An 18,383-nucleotide genomic window follows, 5' to 3' on the forward strand; every position below is an offset into this window, starting at 1 on the left:
TTCAAGTAGAAAAGAGAGAACAAAGAGATGTTACAGCAGTGGATAGGAAGCTGTTACTTAACCAACATTTTGTGTCATTTAAATGAAATGTGGAAACATGCAAGTTGGAATTCATCAATATTCCACTATTCCACTATTGAAACACTATGCAAAATATTAAGCCTGACAGAGAGGATGTACTGGCAAGCATTTGTGGCAGGCTGGCAGATTGCAATGACTGCAAGCTGAAAAAGGCACTGAATTGCTGTTTTGGCTACAGCACTTACAGGGGTGGATACTGCTCTGGCTGCCTTTGAATACATAGCATCACTCAGCTTCCATGAGGCATGGAGAAACTTAGATACTCCTTGAATTTTGGAAATGGATGCATCCTGCAATGTAATGCTTGGTTGCAGTGGTGTGGTATGACCATATCTGCTGACACTTGCTTTGAATGGTCAGCAGCAGTGTTGTGTGCTGGCTTCACAGGATCAATCATTGTGTTTCTCCTTCCTGTGTTACAAGAGTCCAGGAAAGTAAGAGTGTGTGCATCTCACAGTGCTATCAGAGTCTGTAGGTGACTTCTTATACCTTTCCTTTTTTGAGACTCTTAGCTAAACTGTGAAATTTGAATCTAGATTTAGCAATATAAAATGCATACAATATAAAATCCCTGACCTTCAGGCTCCCAACAAAGAGCTAAATGGCAAATAATGAAGAAGGAAGGACTTTAATAGAAAGATGCCTGCAGTTGTGAGCAGATGTCCTGTGTGAAGGAGCATGGTGCTTTATTGAGCACTAACTGCCACTGGAAGTCTGTCCTCACTGAAGGAATGTTATTCAGTGCTTTCATTTTTAAGGCTTTGTTCTAAATCTGTATTCAGATGATACCTATGTCCTTATTTAATTGGCATGCCAGCCTTTAAGTGGGCATGTAGCCATGCTAACAGATGGATATGACTACAGGCATGCTAGGGAATCAAGAGTAGTGTTTCCTAAGGGAGACAATAGTGGTGTTAAAGCTTTATTACCATTTTGGCTGCACATATGAGGCAGTCAGGAATGAAGCCCGTCTGTGATTTTTGCTGAAGGAGACCCAAATGTCTTTTTTTAATGACATTATTGCATTAATAACTTAGAGTTTGAATTTCCCTTACCTGATATAGAAGAAATTATTAGATATCTTTTGAAAATGAATAAGGTGAGTAGAGGGATTAAAAAACCCCATCCAAACCCCAAACCAAAACCATGTAACTCCTTAATCTTTTACAAGAATGAATCTTCTGGTCCTTATTCAGGAATCTGCAAACAGTGAACTTCTCCCTGAGAAGTGTTTTGGCATTTGGGATTGATAAATATGTTAGAACAGACCTTGAAGAAATAAATGCAAGATGCTCAAACTGTTGATGTTTTATGTGTTCAAATACAGTTGGGGCAGCACATATTTTATTTGTTTGGGTTTTTTTTTTCTGGCTTCCAGGAAAAAAACAAACAGAGCAGTTGTATTGTCATGGGTTTGAACATAAAGAAAGAATTTATCTGTCTTTGTCAATGTTATCACATCATTCATCAAGCGAAAAAGCAGCTAGTGTTTGTGTAAGCGTCTGCACTGCCCCCTCTGCATCTTGAGCTTTCTCAGGGTGGGGAGATGTGTGTGGATTGCTTCATCATAGAATCATTTAGGTTGGGAAAGAGCCCACCATAAACCTAACACTGCCAGGTTCACCACTAAAACATATCTCAAAGTGGCACATAACTGATTCTTTTAAGCACCTCCAGTAATGGTGACTCCACAGTTTCTTTGGGAAGACTGTTTCAGGAGCTGGTAGCTCTTAAAGCTTTTTCTTCTAGTCCTGTCTCTTGTTACTTGGGAGAAGAGAAGGACTTCTACCTTACTCCAATCTCTTTTCTGGGAGCTGCAGAGAGCAAGAAGGTCTCCTGTGGGCCTCCTTTTATCCAGGCTAAACAACTCCAATTCATTCAGCATCTCTTCAAGAGAACTTGTGCTCTACATCCTTTGCCAGCTTCTTTGCTCTTCACTAGACATGCTCCAGCACCACAATGTCTTTCTTGTAATGAGTGGCCCAAACCTTAGTATTCAGTACAGGGGCATGACCCCTGCTGGCCACACTATTGCTGATACAGGCCAGGATGCTCTTGGCCTTCTTGGGCACCCGGGCACACTCCTGGCTTCTGTTCATATGGTTATCACCCAGCACACCCAAGTCCTTAGCTACCAAGCTTGTCTGGCAGCCAGACAAAAATACAGGTGTATAACCTTAATCTAAACCAAAATAATTAACATGAAAGTATGCAATTTGCTTGTAAAAATATATTGAACTATGTTTCTGGTAATGATGGTAGCAGATTTGTTTTTTTTTTTTCTGGGAGTTTTGCTTTAAAAAGGAGCTAATGTAGCTTAGGCTAGTTAAAAAACCTCTGAATTTCTGTGTATCTTGACACTTCAACATCATTGATATCTGAAAATGCCCTGCACATAATTGATCAGCTGCTTGTGTTAAGATCTTTTAATAGATTCAGTATGTATCAAATATGGATCCAATTTTAATTTATAATGCAAAGTACAACTGGGAGTAATGAAGCTTGCAGAGCAATTAGCTCTTAAAATTGGAGGAAATCAGTTGTAATTTCTGTCTCAGTTGCTCTCTCAGTACAATAGGAAAATTCTGTTTATGCAGGAAGCCCTGCTTCCTTGTGCTTAACAAGTATGGAATGGCTGTGTGCAGAAGAATTATGTCAAAAACTTATTTCTTGCACCAAAACACAGTGTGTGCTTTTTAAATGAGTTATAGACAACAGTGAGCTTTTGCATTCTACTAGGAAAAGTTTTCAATGGCTTGTAAGATGCTATTATGTCTGCATAATTGGTTACTAGAACTTATTAGTAAATGAAAAAAGAATTTTCCACTTACCAGATTATACCTCAATTTCAGAAAACTGTGTAATGCTTCACATATACAGCTGGTGACTGTGAATCTATCAGGACTGCTGACGTTTGAAGTGCTTCAGGAGTGTTAGGGTGCCTGTGCTCTGTTGGGTGCTTTGTAAGTGCAGCAATTTGGTTTCTGATTGAAAGGAATAGTTGCTGGCCTGCATTAAGTGCAGGAAGCTTGTCTGTGTGCAGAATTGGACACAAAATGTACAGCAAGCTGTGTGAAATTCCTTTTTATGCCACTCTTTGAACAGGTCTTGTGTCAATATGTGTTCTTCAATTGCTCTTATACCAGTGAATTTGTAATTTAGTCATTGAGTATAATTTCTCTTGCAGCTTGGACCAGGAGTTACAGCAAATCAGATAAATAGCTTTTTAAATTTCTATTTATTTATTTATTATTACCAAGAGTAGAGGCACTTTCTGAGGCATGAAATTATGCTGCCCTTTAGATTTATATGGCTTGGAGATACTACTTGAAGCAAGATTAATCTGCGTGGGTAGCTTCTGCAGCTTCATATGTAAAATGCAGGAATTTATAATCTATTTCCCACTATTTTCCTCTCTTTCTTTCTTACCCTCCTGTCTTCTGGTATAAGCACTCTTATTTTGGAGGTGTTCTGAGCCCCTGGCTTATTTTAAATCACACTTGATACAGTTTCACCACATCTCACTCTATGCTTGGTGATCAGTGAGTATTCTTCCCAGGTTATTTTCATAGATATAACAAATCATTGAAGCGTCTGCTCAGTATTATTCACACTGTTGTGTTGTACTCTCTTCAGTTACATAACACTGTGAGGTTGCTACCGAAGTCACTCAGTGGCCTGTATCAATTAAATGAGGGAAAAAAATCTTCTGTATTTTTTATTCCTCGATAGCAACTTCCCTGAAGTGATTTCAAAGTTCTATTTTATTCCTTCAGCCATTTCCTACAAGCACCTCTGACTTAAAAAGTCAATGTATGTGTAAGATTGAAATGTAACTTGTTACTTCAGTTTAAAGAAGGATGAATGTATGCATAGCTCTTGGTCTCATAGGCTCAACAGGCATTTTGCTTGAGTCTTTTCCTCGTCTGCATTCTTTTCTGTGCTCACAGAAGGTATGTTTCAAAATTATGTTCTTAGGACAACTCAGTTGCTATTTGTGCTTTTACTGTCAGAAAGAGTAATTTAAGCATTGTATTTTTCTTACATTAAAATCCTGTCACTGCTTAAACATAGCTTATTTCCAAGTGCTTTGTATGTAGGGTGAGTAATTTGTCAGTAAGTGTTTGGGACAATCTAAACAATGTTTAGAATTTAACAGAAGCAAACAGTTTTTATCAGAAAGTTGTGATTTTTGCATGAGAAATACTGCTAAGTTAAGAAAATATGACACAAGTTTAAGAACATCCCCGAGGCATGTTGGAAAATCAACAATTCCACATTGGAAGCGACTGAGGTTGTTAAAGCATATTGTGTTTTACTCTTTGGTGAGGGGTTTATTGGCAAGTAATATTTGACTTATGTTTGTTCTTAAGATAATTTGTTTTGTTTCAGAATGCAGGGACATTCTGCTTCCTGTGATAACAAAAGAGCTGAAGGAATTACTAGAACAGAAAGATGATCAGCAGCTCCAGATCCAAGAGAAGAAATACTGTGTTGAATTACTCAATAGCATCCTGGAGGTTCTGAGCTGTCAAGACCCTGTAAGTACTGATGATTATGTAGATGGCTGAAGTCTGTAGTAAGCCTGAGCTTATTAGGCAGTAAAATATTGATGTTGATGAATCTCATATAAATATTTAATACAATTCAGTACCAAACTGAACTTTTATCCTATTTTTCATAAACTTAAGTTAAAAGGCAGCTGAGGTATGAAAGGAAAAATACTGAAATCTATGCTATCTTTTTTTTTATTTCTCCATTTTATATTCTTTAAATAGCTGCAGTAAATCACCATGGTATTATTAAAAGCAGTGAGGCTACTGTGGATTTTTTTCCTGACAGAGGTTTAGGCACTTTTAATTTTGTCTGGTGAAGTTCAATGGAATACATAATGAAATTAGATTATTATGACACCAAGCTGAGTGGTGCAGTCGACATGCCAGAGGGGGATCTGGACGAGCTTAAGTGAGCCTGTGTCAACCTTATGACATTCATCAAGGCCACTACAAGGTCCTGCACTGGGTCTGGGTAGTCCCTGGTATCAACATAGGCTGGTGGATGAAAGGCTGGAGAGCAGCCCTTTGGACTTGAAGGACTTGGGTGTGCTGGCAGGTGAAAAGATGGACATGCATCAGCAACATGCACTCACAGCCCAGACCAACCATGTCCTGAGCTGCATCCCCAGCCACATGGACAGCAGGTGGAGAGAGTGGATTCTGCCCCTCTGCTCTGCTAAGACCTCACTTGCAGTGCTGGCTGCAGCTCTAGAGTCCTCACATGCCTGTCACATGCATTGTTTTGAGAAAGACAATGGCAAAAAGTGACATTATATTTATAGGGCTGTAGTGTAAAGTAAGTCAGTTTCTTTACTGTATACTTTAAAAGGTGAAACACAGTCATAAAGTAAGATGGATTAATACTTTATGCCCAAGCACCACATAAATTATTTTCAAACTTGGCAGTTGCTGTACATAATAACAGCAGCTGACATGTCCAACGCTTGTTAACATCTACTGGAAATATGAGTTTGTAGCTCCTGTTTGCATGAGTGAGAATATTGCTGTATGCAGAACCTGGATCCTTGTTTCTGGGTGTGCAGATGTGTAGCCCCATGCAGTCTGAAGGCTACCTCGTGGATTCCAGCTTGCCCAGTTTTCAGGAACAGGGACTGATATAGTCACAATGCTGCAGAAACTCAATGAGCTGTTCTAATCAGAGGAAACATTTGGAAATAGTGTGGTTTTTGTTTTTTTTTTTAAAGGCATTCCATTTTCTTTATTTCTTTCTTTCTAAAGAAAAGCACTCCCTTCAACCTGTGTCTTATTCATATTATAAATGTAACTGTTGAAGCAAAATGACTAAGTAGAATTCCTGCTAATAAATACCGTTGTTCATTTTTGGAATTAACTTTACATCTTGGGGGGGGGGGGGGAAATAATTGAAGTGTGGGTAGATTCCATTTATTTATTTTTAATTCCTCAACATTATTATAACCATAAAACTTGAGGAATCAATGATGACCTATATCTGAACTGCTGCATCTCCTATAGAGGTGTGTCTAGAAATAGGGGCTCATGAAATGCAGAGATGATTGACGAAAAGCAAACGCTTGTTGCAATAAATCCCATGTTTGACTGATTTGTAACTGCTGGGTTTGGAACGCTCCGTGAATGCATTGATTTACATATGCCTCAAGGACTTAAGAAAAGAAAATCAAATACTTTAGATTTCATTTGGGAACATTTTAGTTGAAAACTACTTGGTTAGTGTGATGCTGCTGAGAGCTTTTGAAAAGCTCTTCCCTCCCCCCCCCCCCCATTTAAATGTTCTCCCTTGATAGCAGGCAAATGCTTAGCTGTACTTAAAATGTGATTTATCATTGAGGAGAAAGATATGTTTAAAAACAGGGCTTTTTTATTGTTCTGTTTTGTTGGTGCTTCATCATTGTTTTTGTTGTTGTTTGGCTTTTCTGGGTTTTTTTGCCTCTAGTCAGTGTGATGTGTATGTTTAAACACAGCTGGAGACCAGGGGTTTAATGGGTGATAGCACTCCTCAGAGGTTTGGACTTCAATCTTTTAATGATCCAAACGAAATTATGTAAATTTCATTGAAGGATGTTGTTTGAAAGCATGTAAAGCTTTCTGTGCATTTATTCTCAATGAAGGAGGTAGCCAGGCAACCCTTTTTGCATTATGACAAACAATGGCATCATGTAACCCGTCATGTCCAGAAATTTGCTGAGAATTCAGGACACATGCATTTAAAGAAAAGCAAACCCATGTGTATTTGTGTAAAACAAGTGACATTGCATCAGTAGCTTCACTGAAGGAAGATAACCTCTAAACTGAAGACATTCTGTGAGATGCTTGGGTAGTAGTTATCTACAGATTGTATTTGCAATAGACACTGATAAATTTCTAGCATAAGGAGAGAAGTCCCTTGGAAAAGGTTTAAATAGGTGTCAGCACGTAGTGACTATTTTGGAGGAATAAGAAACATTGTAGAACAGATGAAACATCAACAAAATAACTATATGCTTCTGTTGAAGCATACCCTGGCCTGCCTTCTGACAATAGCTGATCAGGTGCAAGATGGATATTAAAATATATTAAGATAAATGTAGGCTGTATTAAGATACATGTAATTACAGTATCACAGTATCACTAAGGTTGGAAGAGACCTCAAAGATCATCAAGTCCAACCTGTCACCACAGGCCTCATGACTAGACCATGGCACCAAGTGCCACGTCCAACCTCTTCTTGAACACCTCCAGGGACGGTGACTCCACCACCTCCCTGGGCAGCCCATTCCAATGACGAATGACTCTCTCGGTGAAGAACTTTCTCCTCACCTCGAGCCTAAACCTCCCCTGGTGCAGCTTGAGACTGTGTCCCCTTGTTCTGGTGCTGGTTGCTGTTTTTTTTTTTTTTTTTTTTTTTTTAAATTGCAAGAACAAATGAGTGATTATTGCAGTATTGTTTTTCTTTTCTTGACAGAGAATCTGTGGGTCATGGTTTCATTTTTTAAACCGTGCTAAACACTGATTCTGCTTTAGAGCTAACAATCTGCCTTTGAGAAGACTTACCTGAAGGAGTGAAACACCTTTAATACATCAGTATCTAAAGCATCAGACAGTGGTTTGTCTTTTAGAGGCAGTGCAGATTTCTCTTGAGTGCAGCTTGGGTGTTTACTTTTCAGCCAAAGTGAAAAATCTTGTTTCAAGGACACACAATTTTGACTTGCAGTGGGGAATGCATTGCATTCCATACTCCTAGAGGCAAATAGAAAAGGCTCGCTATATGGCCAGATTACTATCATAATAATGTTTTGCTGGTTGGTCTTTATCCAGAGAGAAATGTTTTGGTAATTAACCAATTCATTTTTTATGGAGTTGCACTTGAACCTTATGATTAATGTAATTTGCTATTGAACAATTAACTTCCTCTCTCTCAACATCTTTCTAAGAAAATGGATGAATTCACCTGCTGGAGGTTTTAGTGGCAGACTCACTTTCAATATTAATTGCAAGCTTAATCCCATCTTTAAAGCACCAGTACCTTGTACCTTGTTCTTCTGGTTTTCCATCTCAATAGAGAAATCTGGGTTTGGATTAGTGTTTAAAAATATTTGTGAACTTAACTTTGATATTTTTGCATTGGATTTATGCTGCAAAAATCATCAGAATTAGAATACACATAAGGAACAGAAAAAAACCAGCAGTAGTTGTCCATTGTTTTGCATGTTCCAAATTTATATTGTGAGGTGATCTTTGAAGTTGTTACAGAATTTTTGAAGAGTGTGTTTGTCAAAGAAAAAGATACTGCAATATTACAAGCTCTGCTCTACTGTTCTGTCCTACATTGTTTGGTGAGTGGGAACATGTGAATCATCAGATCCTGTGTTCAAACACTCTTCAACTGCTGTCTAGCTGCTGGGTTCTGCAGGCAGCAAGTACATAAAGAACACTGGTTTATCTTAAGGACTTTAAGGACTATCATTTTTATGAATTGACAGACTTTGTTAGGCATCTGGGTGAGATGTTAAACTGTCTCTACAGCGAACAACTTTTTGACCACAGATGACATTGTTTTGACTGAATCATGTCTAAAATTAGCTTCATAGCTTGAGTCTGTGTGCTTTCAACACCTGTCATATCTCAGAACTGCAAGTAAGGCATTGAGGAAGGTCATGGTGAAATCTTTTTGTTTCTGTTTTAATTAAAAACACTTCCCTATTCCCCCTTTCCAGATTTGATGTGTGCAGTCTGACAGCCCTTCATAAGCTGACTTCAATCTGACATGTATTTTGTAGTCTAATATTTACTGTGTCAGAACAAGTTTTTATTTGTAGTGCTTACACAATGAAATATAGTGGTAAACTTTTTCCTCTTTGAAATAAAGTATTAGTTGAGGCTACAAGTGGAAGTGAGGTGTATAAGCTTCCTGTTCTGTGCATGAAACCTACTTGGCAGCAGCTGCATTTTAAGCTCTTGTGTGTATTAGCAAACAGGTCCGGAAGAATTTTAGAATTGTGAAGAAATTTGTAAAGCATCTGCCTAAATTGTGGCAGCTCTTAAAGCTTCAGCAAGATAATTTCTAAGGAATGTAGTGAGGGTGTTGCTATTAGTATTTAGGTTGTTTACTTACTGGGAAAACATGAGTCCCTTGAGTGAGGCATGTGAAGTGAGTAATTGAAACAAGAAATGGTTGTTGGGTAGGGCTAAAACTGGATGGTGCCACTTGAAATGTGTAATCCGCTGAAACTGCTGGAAGTAGGGAGGATCGTGAGGAAGAATTAGTGCTGTTCTTTCAATAGGAGGGTTATATTATACAACTTGAATTGCCATATTGGAAATAATTGGTTGGTTTTTTTTTTTCCTTTCTTTTACAAGAGATAGAGATTTAATACCAAAACTGTTTGTTAGAGGTTTTTTGTTTGTTTACAGACATCAACTTATCACCATATTCAAGAGATAATGGTGCAGTTATTACGCACAGTGAACAGAACTGTTATTACAATGGGAAGAGATGATGCCTTAATCGTGAGTAAGATTTTAATGTATTTTTAATGCTTTGAAAATAATTTTATAGTTATCCTGACAAAAAATGCAAATAGAGTATTTGTGGAGTCCTTGTTCATGGCCTTGTTTTCGATTTGAAGTAATAGGCCTAAAGCCTTACTTTCCCCCCTCCCCTCTCCAACCCCGAGTTCATCTGTACTGCCATAATGTTATTGAAGTGTGGTTGAATACTGTGAGATTTGTGCATCCTTTAAAAGATGCAACACTAAATTTAAACTTAATTGCTGTTTGCTCTACGAAGAATGTCTCACAAACCTGCAAAAAGGGCACACTTTAACACATTCAAAATAATGTTTCTACTAATCTGAAGTGAAAATGTCTATGTCAAACTTAAAGGTAAAAAAAAAAAAAGCTAATGTAAGCAATTGCTGGATACTGTTTCTCCCATTTTCCCCCCATGCTTTAATGTTTGATGGGTTAAAGTTGCTGTGGAAAAGCTGCCATTCCTGCTTCTGTTTCTGGAGGCACCCTATGTGCAGAGGGAAAATATCTGGGGATAGAGCACTCCCCTGATTTTTGTGTTGATTTCTTGTTTGAAGAGTTATGTTCAAGGACAGATCCTGTAGTGTGTTCAGGTTTAAGGACCTTCCTCTTAATTAAGACTATTTGTGAGAAAGCAAGCCAGTTGTTTCTGCAGGAGTTGTGGAACTTGCCCTTCAGAATCTGTGCTCAAGATAAGATGTATGTTAGTCTTTAGGGATTTACAAGATTCTGCAAAATCCTGAGCAGCATTTACTTGATTGTCTTGGCCCCAAGAGGTATACTGTGTGTCTTTTAAAATGTACTTTCCTTCCTTGTTCATTTCTGTTGGAAAACCAAAATAACAATTTCAGATCATTGCCAGTTGGAATGTGTGTTTCCTAGTGATTAGTCTCCTAATGATTGAGGTCTTCAGAGGAGATACTTGCAAGTGGATTCTTCAGATTGTCCGGTGGTAGATCTGCAAGGCTCAGAAATTGTAGCATTAAGTGTTTACCAGAACCCCAGTCTGTTGTTATTGTGCACATAACCCTATGCTGTGTGTGCATGGTCAGAACAGCAAGAGTTTTGGAATGGGGACCCAGTGAACTTTTCAGTCCTCTGCAGCCTTTACAAACATTGTTTGTACTTGCAAAGAAAGCGCTGTATGAGTGTGATGGATGTTGTAAGGAGTATTTCTGAGTAACCAATAAATGAAGCGGCAAAATGAAACTAGTAATCCTGCAAAGAAGATCCTTATCATTAGGAAACAAGCTCGTTACATTCAATGGCTTGGAAAATCTGTTTGTTTTGTTGTTTGGTTGTTTTTTTCCCCCTCTCATCTACTTGTTCAGCTGTTTCTACTGAAAAAGATCAAATTCAGTGCGAATTTTGAAATGTGATTGTCTGAATGCTAATGATGTGCATAAGCACCTCTGCTTATCTGGCCATTGAGCATTTAAAAGGTTTTTTCAAAGCAGAATTCCAACAAATTAGTTTTCTAGAGCTGAGGTGAGATCACTTAAGAGGTTGCTCTTTTACATGTGATGTGAAGAAATTCTTTATGATGATCAAACCATTATTTTACATTCTGAAAGAACTATCAAAACAAGGTCATTGCACAGTCCATGTACTACCTTGAGTTCACTCAGTTAATTTTCAGGTTCACTTTAAAACTTCTTGAGAGGGTCAGGCTTGCTTAAAAGTCTACATGCTTCATCTTTAAAAATTAAGCAGTCAGCAAATGGAGCCTTCTGCAGAATGCTTAAGATGAGCCACAGATACTGGAGGTATGAGGATGTCTGCAAATACAGGTGGGGCATAGAGAATAGCTGCAGTCAGACTGCATAGCTGATGTTACATGGATTTGAGTGACATTTCAAATTGAACTACATCTGTTACTGACTTGCTGGAGAATAGGTTACTAGCTGTTCTTAAATCTGTGTTTCTGAGTAGTGAAAGGGTTTTGCTGCCAATGCTAGTGCCATGCTATACTAATGAAAGCAATAAACACAATGTACAAACCCTGTCACTCCTTGCAAGTTTAAATGTCTTGTACCTGACTGAGCATTGGATTTTATTTACCTGAGTGGTTTTGTGTTCTGGGAAGGATAATCTGGTCTCCTTTTCACAATCTTCTAGTTTGTTGGCACAGAAGGAGTTAAAAGGATTTTGTGTTGCAGTTGCCTTTATCTTCTCTTGCTTCAGTGCCAGCTGAATGTAAGGGAAGGTTGTGCTTGGCTGGTAACAGCATGCTGCGAGCTTTGTTCCTGTAATTACTGGAAAGAGTCAGGCTAAGAAGGGCATAATCCCTTCAGGAGAAGGTGTCAGTGATGGAAATGTAATTTGGCTCTCTGCAAGTAGTGCAGAGATGACTTACTTAAATGCCACTCTTGCTTTCATTGTGATGTTCTGGCAGTTGAGGGCTTCAACAGCTGCTTGGTTGTTTTCGCTATGAAAAAAAAAAAAAAAAAGAAAGAAAAAAAAGAGCCTTGACTCTGTAGTTGTGGGAGTGCTTCTAAACATGTAGTAGAAGGACATGTTTATTGTCTGAAATTGGCCAGTCAGGCTTTACCTTAAACAGTTTATGGACCACAGACTCATAGAGGACTTTGTGATGCAGAGAATTCCTACTACAGTAATTATAGAATAATGTATATAGGAGCACGTGGAATACAGCACTACTTGTTTTCAGTGTTGGCTTGGTTGGGTAAATATTACAAATCTACTGTATACATTTAAAAACTTTCTTTTGGTACTCCAAACTTGATTTTGTTCACAGCGTCAGTTTAGTATGATGAAAAAAGTATAGTAATGCTACAGAAAAGTTTTAGATAATATTTATGTAAGATATACAAATGCAGACTTTGAAAAGTGTGTGCTCTGTTAACCAAAGCTACTCTAGATAGCACACTAGAGCAAAACCCAATACTCTCTGGGGAAATGATAGTCACAGAAAGCATCTTGTAGAGCTGCTGTGGTTGGAGAATAAGATATATTCAAACATGATCTAGCTCAAAGATTTATCTTTTTTATTTAATATGGAAATTGAAATGCTTTCCCTGCCTAGAAAAGCTGCAGAATGATTCCATGAAAGACCTATTTATTAATTTCTCATTCATTTTCCTTTTCCAAAGAACAATTGTTTACTTCCTTTGTCATCTAAATGCTGTTTGTTATTAAGCGACTGCTGGAACCTAAGAAAAAGATCTCATTTTATTGCCAAAGATAACATCACATTTAAAGAACCTAGACATTTACAAAACATACATTGAATAATGCCTTTCATTAGGAAGGTGTTTCATGTCTAAGCTACCGGAATTGCGAAGTATTGTGGCTTTTTGGAGATAGCTACAGTGCACAAAACCTTACAGAGTCCTACAGGAACCGAGAGAGAGAATCAGTATTTTATTCACATGTTTTGAATTTTCAGAGAAAGTTAGACTGATTCCTTAGAACAGCAATTTCAAATGCAGTCATATTGAAATATGCCATGTTCCAAGCAATGTTTTATAAATAGTAGATCGCAGATGTCATTTAAATACGTCTTTCAAAGAAGCCTACAATGTTTTGTATGTAAGCGCTGTCAAGTAGAATGTGGGTCTGTATATGTGTTTGGGTTTTTTTTTTTCTTCTGTTGCCATTGGTTTATGATTTTTATGAGGTTTTTAAAAATTCTGTTTAAGAGCATGCTTGTATGTATTTCTAACTTTTATTTCATACTCCGTGAGATGTTTTTAGGCATTACACAGTAATTTTCTAAACTGGAGACATCTTTATAGCAAATACTATTATCTTGTAACAATCCACCAATTTCTGTTGCTCTTCCTTTTCCAGTCCTGATGTCATCAATTGCATAGTGTCCATCTGGTAATTTTGAAATTTCCTATAGGAATTAATAATTACTGAAATATTTAAAATATGCTAGACAATAAAACAAAAAGCTGTGCTTATTTGTCACATTTTCACATAGCTTACATTCTCCAATTATGTTTTACAGAGCTATTATTATATTTTAGGTAATTTGGTGTTGCTGGAATACACAGAATCACAGAACCACAACATGTTAGAGGTTGGAAGAGACTTTGAAAGCTCGAGTCCAAGCCACTGGCCCAGAGCAGGATCACCTAGAGTAGATCACACAGGGGCACATCCAGGCAGGTTTTGAATGTCTCCAGGGAAGGAGATGTCACAGTGAAAAAGTTTTTTCTTATGTTCATGTGGAACCTTCTGTACTTCAGCTTGCACCCATTGCCCCTTGTCCTATCATCGGACATCATTGAGAAGAGCCTGGCTCAGCTCTCCTGACTCTTCCCCTTTCACATCTCTGTCCCCTCTTCTCCAGGCTAAAGAGGCTCAGCTCCCTCAGCCTTTCCTCATAAGGGATATGTTCCACTCCCTTCATCATCTTTGAGGCTCTGCACTGGATGCTTTCAAGCAATCCCCTGAGGTCCTTCTTGAACTGAGGGGCCCAGAGCTGGACACAGTATTCCAGATGCCACCTCACCATACCTCAAAAGGGTAGAGTAGAACCTCTAAAAGGGTAGTGGAGAACCTCTCTTGACCTAGTAACCACAGCCCTTCTAATACACCCCAGCATACTGCTGGCCTTCTTGGCCACAAGGGCACATTTCTGGCTCACAAATTTCTATGTTAAATATAAACAAAACATACAGCAGCTCACAGACTTTCCTTCCTGCTGAGGCTCATGCATATTGTGACTGTCACTTTCCCACTGTTACCTTTTAGTGTGACAAACTGCCTTTTGCTCTAGTGTTGTCTTTAAAGATTTAGGTAGAAAGACTGTTATGTGTGACTGCTGTGGAGGAGACCGGGCATAGTAACATTTTGCATTTAGTGGTTTTGTTGTGAAACTATGATGCTTATTCTTTTGTAGGAATAATTTACTTTTGCCATACTTTTACTTTATTTTCTGTTAAATTACTGCATGTTTTTTTGTTCATGGTAGTTCAAGACTCTCCAAGAAGAGAGGGAGTTCTGTCTGTTTCAGATAAGCCTTCTGTTTGGATCTTAAATATCTAATTTAGAACTTGGCTGTTTGTTGCTACTACTGCTGACTCAAAAAACTCTGCTTTTTATACTGAAGTTGTGAATTTGAGAACCCTAGGAGCAACTTTTCTGAAGGTCATTGCCTTAGCAGCACTGTGATTCATATTTTCTTTCAAGGAAAACAGATGTCTTGAAGGGATGAATTTGGAAAGACTGAATAGAGGGTAGGCTGAAAGACATGAAAGGATGATCAGAGGGCTGGAGCACTTCTCCTATGAGGACAGACTGAAGGAGTTGGGGCTGTTCAGTCTGCAGAAGAGAAGGCTCCGAGGTGACCTAATTGTGGCTTTCCAGTATCTGATGGGGGCCTACAGGAAGGCTGGGGAAGGACTTCTCAGGATCTCAGGTAGTGATAGGACTAGGGGGAATGGAATGAAGCTGGAGGTGGGGAGATTCAGGCTAGATGTGAGGAGGAGGTTCTTCACCATGAGAGTGGTGAAACCCTGGAATGGGTTGTCCAGGGAGGTGGTTGAGGCCCCGTCCCTGGAGGTGTTTAAGCCCAGGCTGGATGAGGCTCTGGCCAGCCTGATCTAGTGTGGGGTGTCCCTGCCCATGGCAAGGGGTTGGAACTAGATGATCCTTGTGGTCCCTTCCAACCCTGAATGATACTATGATACAAGTGAATGTTCTTACAAGGCAGCGCTGGGAGCTGTGGGTCTGCTGGCCTTGTTAGCTTGAATGTTTACCTACTGCTGTGTGTGCCCATGTCAAAAAGAGGATTTCATATCCATATTTGGATAATCCATACTTCACTCTCTGAGAACTGAAAGACAATTGAGGAATATGTAAAATAAAGGCTAATTTTGACTGGTAGATTAAGGAACAAAAATAGTCTACAGTTCTGAATTCTTCGAGATCAGATGTTAAAATATAAAACCTCTAACCATTTAAATCAGTATATTTCAGATTTTAGGAAGCATCAGTGGTTGTTTGGGTCACAGGAAAGACTTAAAGGTTTATTCTTTGGTTGGTCTTTCTTAAACTAAGCAGACTATTTCTGGTTTTGCATAGTTTTATTGAGGCCCAGGATTTATTGGTGCCATGTGGTAAAACAAAATGCTCTCATTTGCATCATAATAATTATTAATGCAAAATCAAAATCAGACTTTTTAAATGAGTTTTTTTGGTGCTTGTTTAGAAAAAGAAAGTAAACAATTTTACTTTCATACAATAACAAATTCAATTCACCACAGAAAAACTTGGCTTTGTTTGTGTTCTACCTGCTGGTGTTGCTCATTATTACACCACAGGGTACAGCAATCTTAAAATGTTGCTTTAACACACAAGAAACAGTCACACACTAATAAATCCTCCATTATATTGATTATAGAGAGTAATGCAAAACAGGAATGCTGTTGGCACACCAGCATAAGCAGTACATGAGTGTAAGAGAATTACATATTCTGATGTAATCATTTCATTCTTATTTTTGTTATACCCACAAAATAATATTGAAGAGCTTTTCTGTTTCACTGAAGGCATAATTCTTTTTTTCCAGTAAAAATTCCTTATAAGGCTGTTCTTCTGAAAAGCCTTTAAAATAATGATATTTTTGTGCCTGTCATTTCCATACTGACTGAATGTAACATGGAAATGTTTGTTAAAACTGCCAGTCCTTCAGAATTTTGATATATTAAGCTGTGTTACATAGCATGCTCTATTCTAAACAGAGACTAGTTTAACCAAAAAGACTTAGTTCTTCAGACAAAATTGTTCTGTGCAAAATTGTTTTTAATGCATTTTCAAATGTGCAATTAACCCTAAGAATTCAGGGAACACAGAAGTGTACAAAAGGTCTACAGACATTTTTAACTAACATTGTACAATTAATACAGCATCATTTAGAAAAATAGGATCCAGGGCTTAACCTATTGAATACCCTGGCGCCATCTGGACAAATTACCCAGAGTTACTTCTAAGGAAAGGTCTGTAGTACATTCCACTAAACATAAAGTACATTATTTGGGCTTTACAGCATGCCCATTAAACTTGCTTTGGAAAACATTTTCCTTCTGCCCCCCCATATGAGAGGTGACCATGTTTTCATGAGCCAAATAATAGTATCATCAACCCTAAATTAGGTTACATTGGCATTCCTTGTGCTAGCATGACTAAACTTGAAGGAAAGAAATGGCTGCATTGGCATCTGATAAAAACCTTTCAGCACGTATAATTTTTAATATAATACAGATATTAATTAAATATTCTTTTTTAATGATTGATATTGTATCTTAAGGCCAAAACCCCACATCTTGGGATATTTTGGTGTAGTGATACAGATCTTAGATGGATAAATTGGGTAAATGGTTTCACAAGACAGCGGCCAAATTCAGAACTGTGTGATGACATCTGAGGCATTGTGTCCAGTTAGAGGTTTCCACGTAGATGAAAGACATCAGCTTACTGGAAGGAGATCATCAAGGTGGCTGTAGGCTGCAGCATGTGTGAAGAGGGGGATGTCTTCAGTCTCTGAGAGGTGAAGGCTTAGAAGAAAGGTCTTATTGTCTAATTCTTAATGAGAGTGTGTTTGGGTAGAGCAAGATGTAATGGACACAAGTTAGAACACAGGAAACTCAGATTAGATGATAGGAAAAAAATTGAAACAGCTTGCCCCAAGAGGTTATGGATTCCTGTCTTTGCACACTCAAAACTCAGGTCACCGAATCAGACCTTGTTTGAGTAGGGAATTAAGACTAAAATACCAATATATTTTCTTGGTTTATGATTCCATTATTCTTTTGTGAGAAGTCTATTAAGTGGCTGAAACTTCTAAATGGTTGCTTTTCAAATTGAACCAATAAGAGGGTGGAGTAAAGCTTCTGCTGAAATTAGTTTTTCAGGTTTTGAGGGTAGCAAAAATATTTCTGTGAAAATATTATTTGAAATAATTGTAATTGTCTCCTTTGAGGACAGATTTGTTTGAACAATGCAGTTTCCCCTGAATTTTTTACTTGATTATGTGGTTTATTTAAAGATAAATGAAATTCTTTCCTTGCAATCCATGTTGCTTATAAGCAGGAAATGAAGACTGTGTGACACTCTGAGTTTGGTCTACAGTTGTTTTTCAAAGCAGAGATATAATCCTTATTGTTTTTGAAAAGCTGAAAACAAGGTCTTTACAAAGCTTATGAAAGTGTCCTTGGAAAAAATGAGAAAGCTTCCTTTTGAAAGGAAATGTGATGATTTAAGTTAATTCAATTCTTCTGATTTTTCGGGTACTCATTGAACACTCTTATGCTCTGTGATTTTTTTACTAGCACATTGTCAGGTGCGTGCTCTCAAACCTCTCTCTGTTGCAGAGGCTTTTGACATGTAAAAGGATCCAGAAGGAAGTCAAATCCACCAGAAGCATTTTCTTTTCACCTTTTTTGTCTTTCTTCTTAACTCCTTTTTCTCGGGTGCTGGATGATCAGATGGTAGCTTCTGAGGTGAAGCTGGGGCTGGATTTTGCTCTGCATGATCCAGCATTTTCAGAATCTGATGAAATCTTCCTTCTTGTTGCCTGAAGTCATATTCTACACTATGGAGAAATTAAGAGATTTAAGCTAGTAAGTGAGAAATTCCCTCTTCAAAAAACCCCAAACAAGACACTGCCACATGGAAAAGACGCTTACTTCATTGGAATAATTTGCTATTATTCAGTATTAGGGCCTGCTTAAACCTGGGGTGTGCAGGCTGTTGATTGGAAAGCAA

The 18,383-nt window shown here is 38.1% G+C and overlaps 2 protein-coding genes across 2 annotated transcripts in view; one reads left to right on the plus strand and one right to left on the minus strand.

Moving 5' to 3' along the window:
- The window catches only part of DOCK2 (dedicator of cytokinesis 2), a 184,153-nt gene that overhangs the window by 48,968 nt on the left and 116,802 nt on the right, over window positions 1–18,383 (plus strand). Inside the window, exons 26-27 of the mRNA XM_068158666.1 lie at window positions 4,474–4,622; window positions 9,528–9,623. Of these exons, the coding sequence (XP_068014767.1) occupies window positions 4,474–4,622; window positions 9,528–9,623 (245 nt within the window). The remainder of the gene's footprint in view (window positions 1–4,473; window positions 4,623–9,527; window positions 9,624–18,383) is intronic.
- The window catches only part of INSYN2B (inhibitory synaptic factor family member 2B), a 42,007-nt gene continuing 38,866 nt past the window's right edge, over window positions 15,243–18,383 (minus strand). Inside the window, exon 4 of the mRNA XM_068158670.1 lies at window positions 15,243–18,210. Within this exon, the coding sequence (XP_068014771.1) occupies window positions 18,024–18,210 (187 nt within the window). The 3' untranslated portion in view covers window positions 15,243–18,023. The remainder of the gene's footprint in view (window positions 18,211–18,383) is intronic.

Source organism: Melanerpes formicivorus, unplaced genomic scaffold (genome assembly GCF_026170545.1).
Source record: "Melanerpes formicivorus ecotype bairdi unplaced genomic scaffold, bMelFor1.0.p_v2 SCAF_2, whole genome shotgun sequence".
Lineage (NCBI taxonomy): Eukaryota > Metazoa > Chordata > Aves > Piciformes > Picidae > Melanerpes > Melanerpes formicivorus.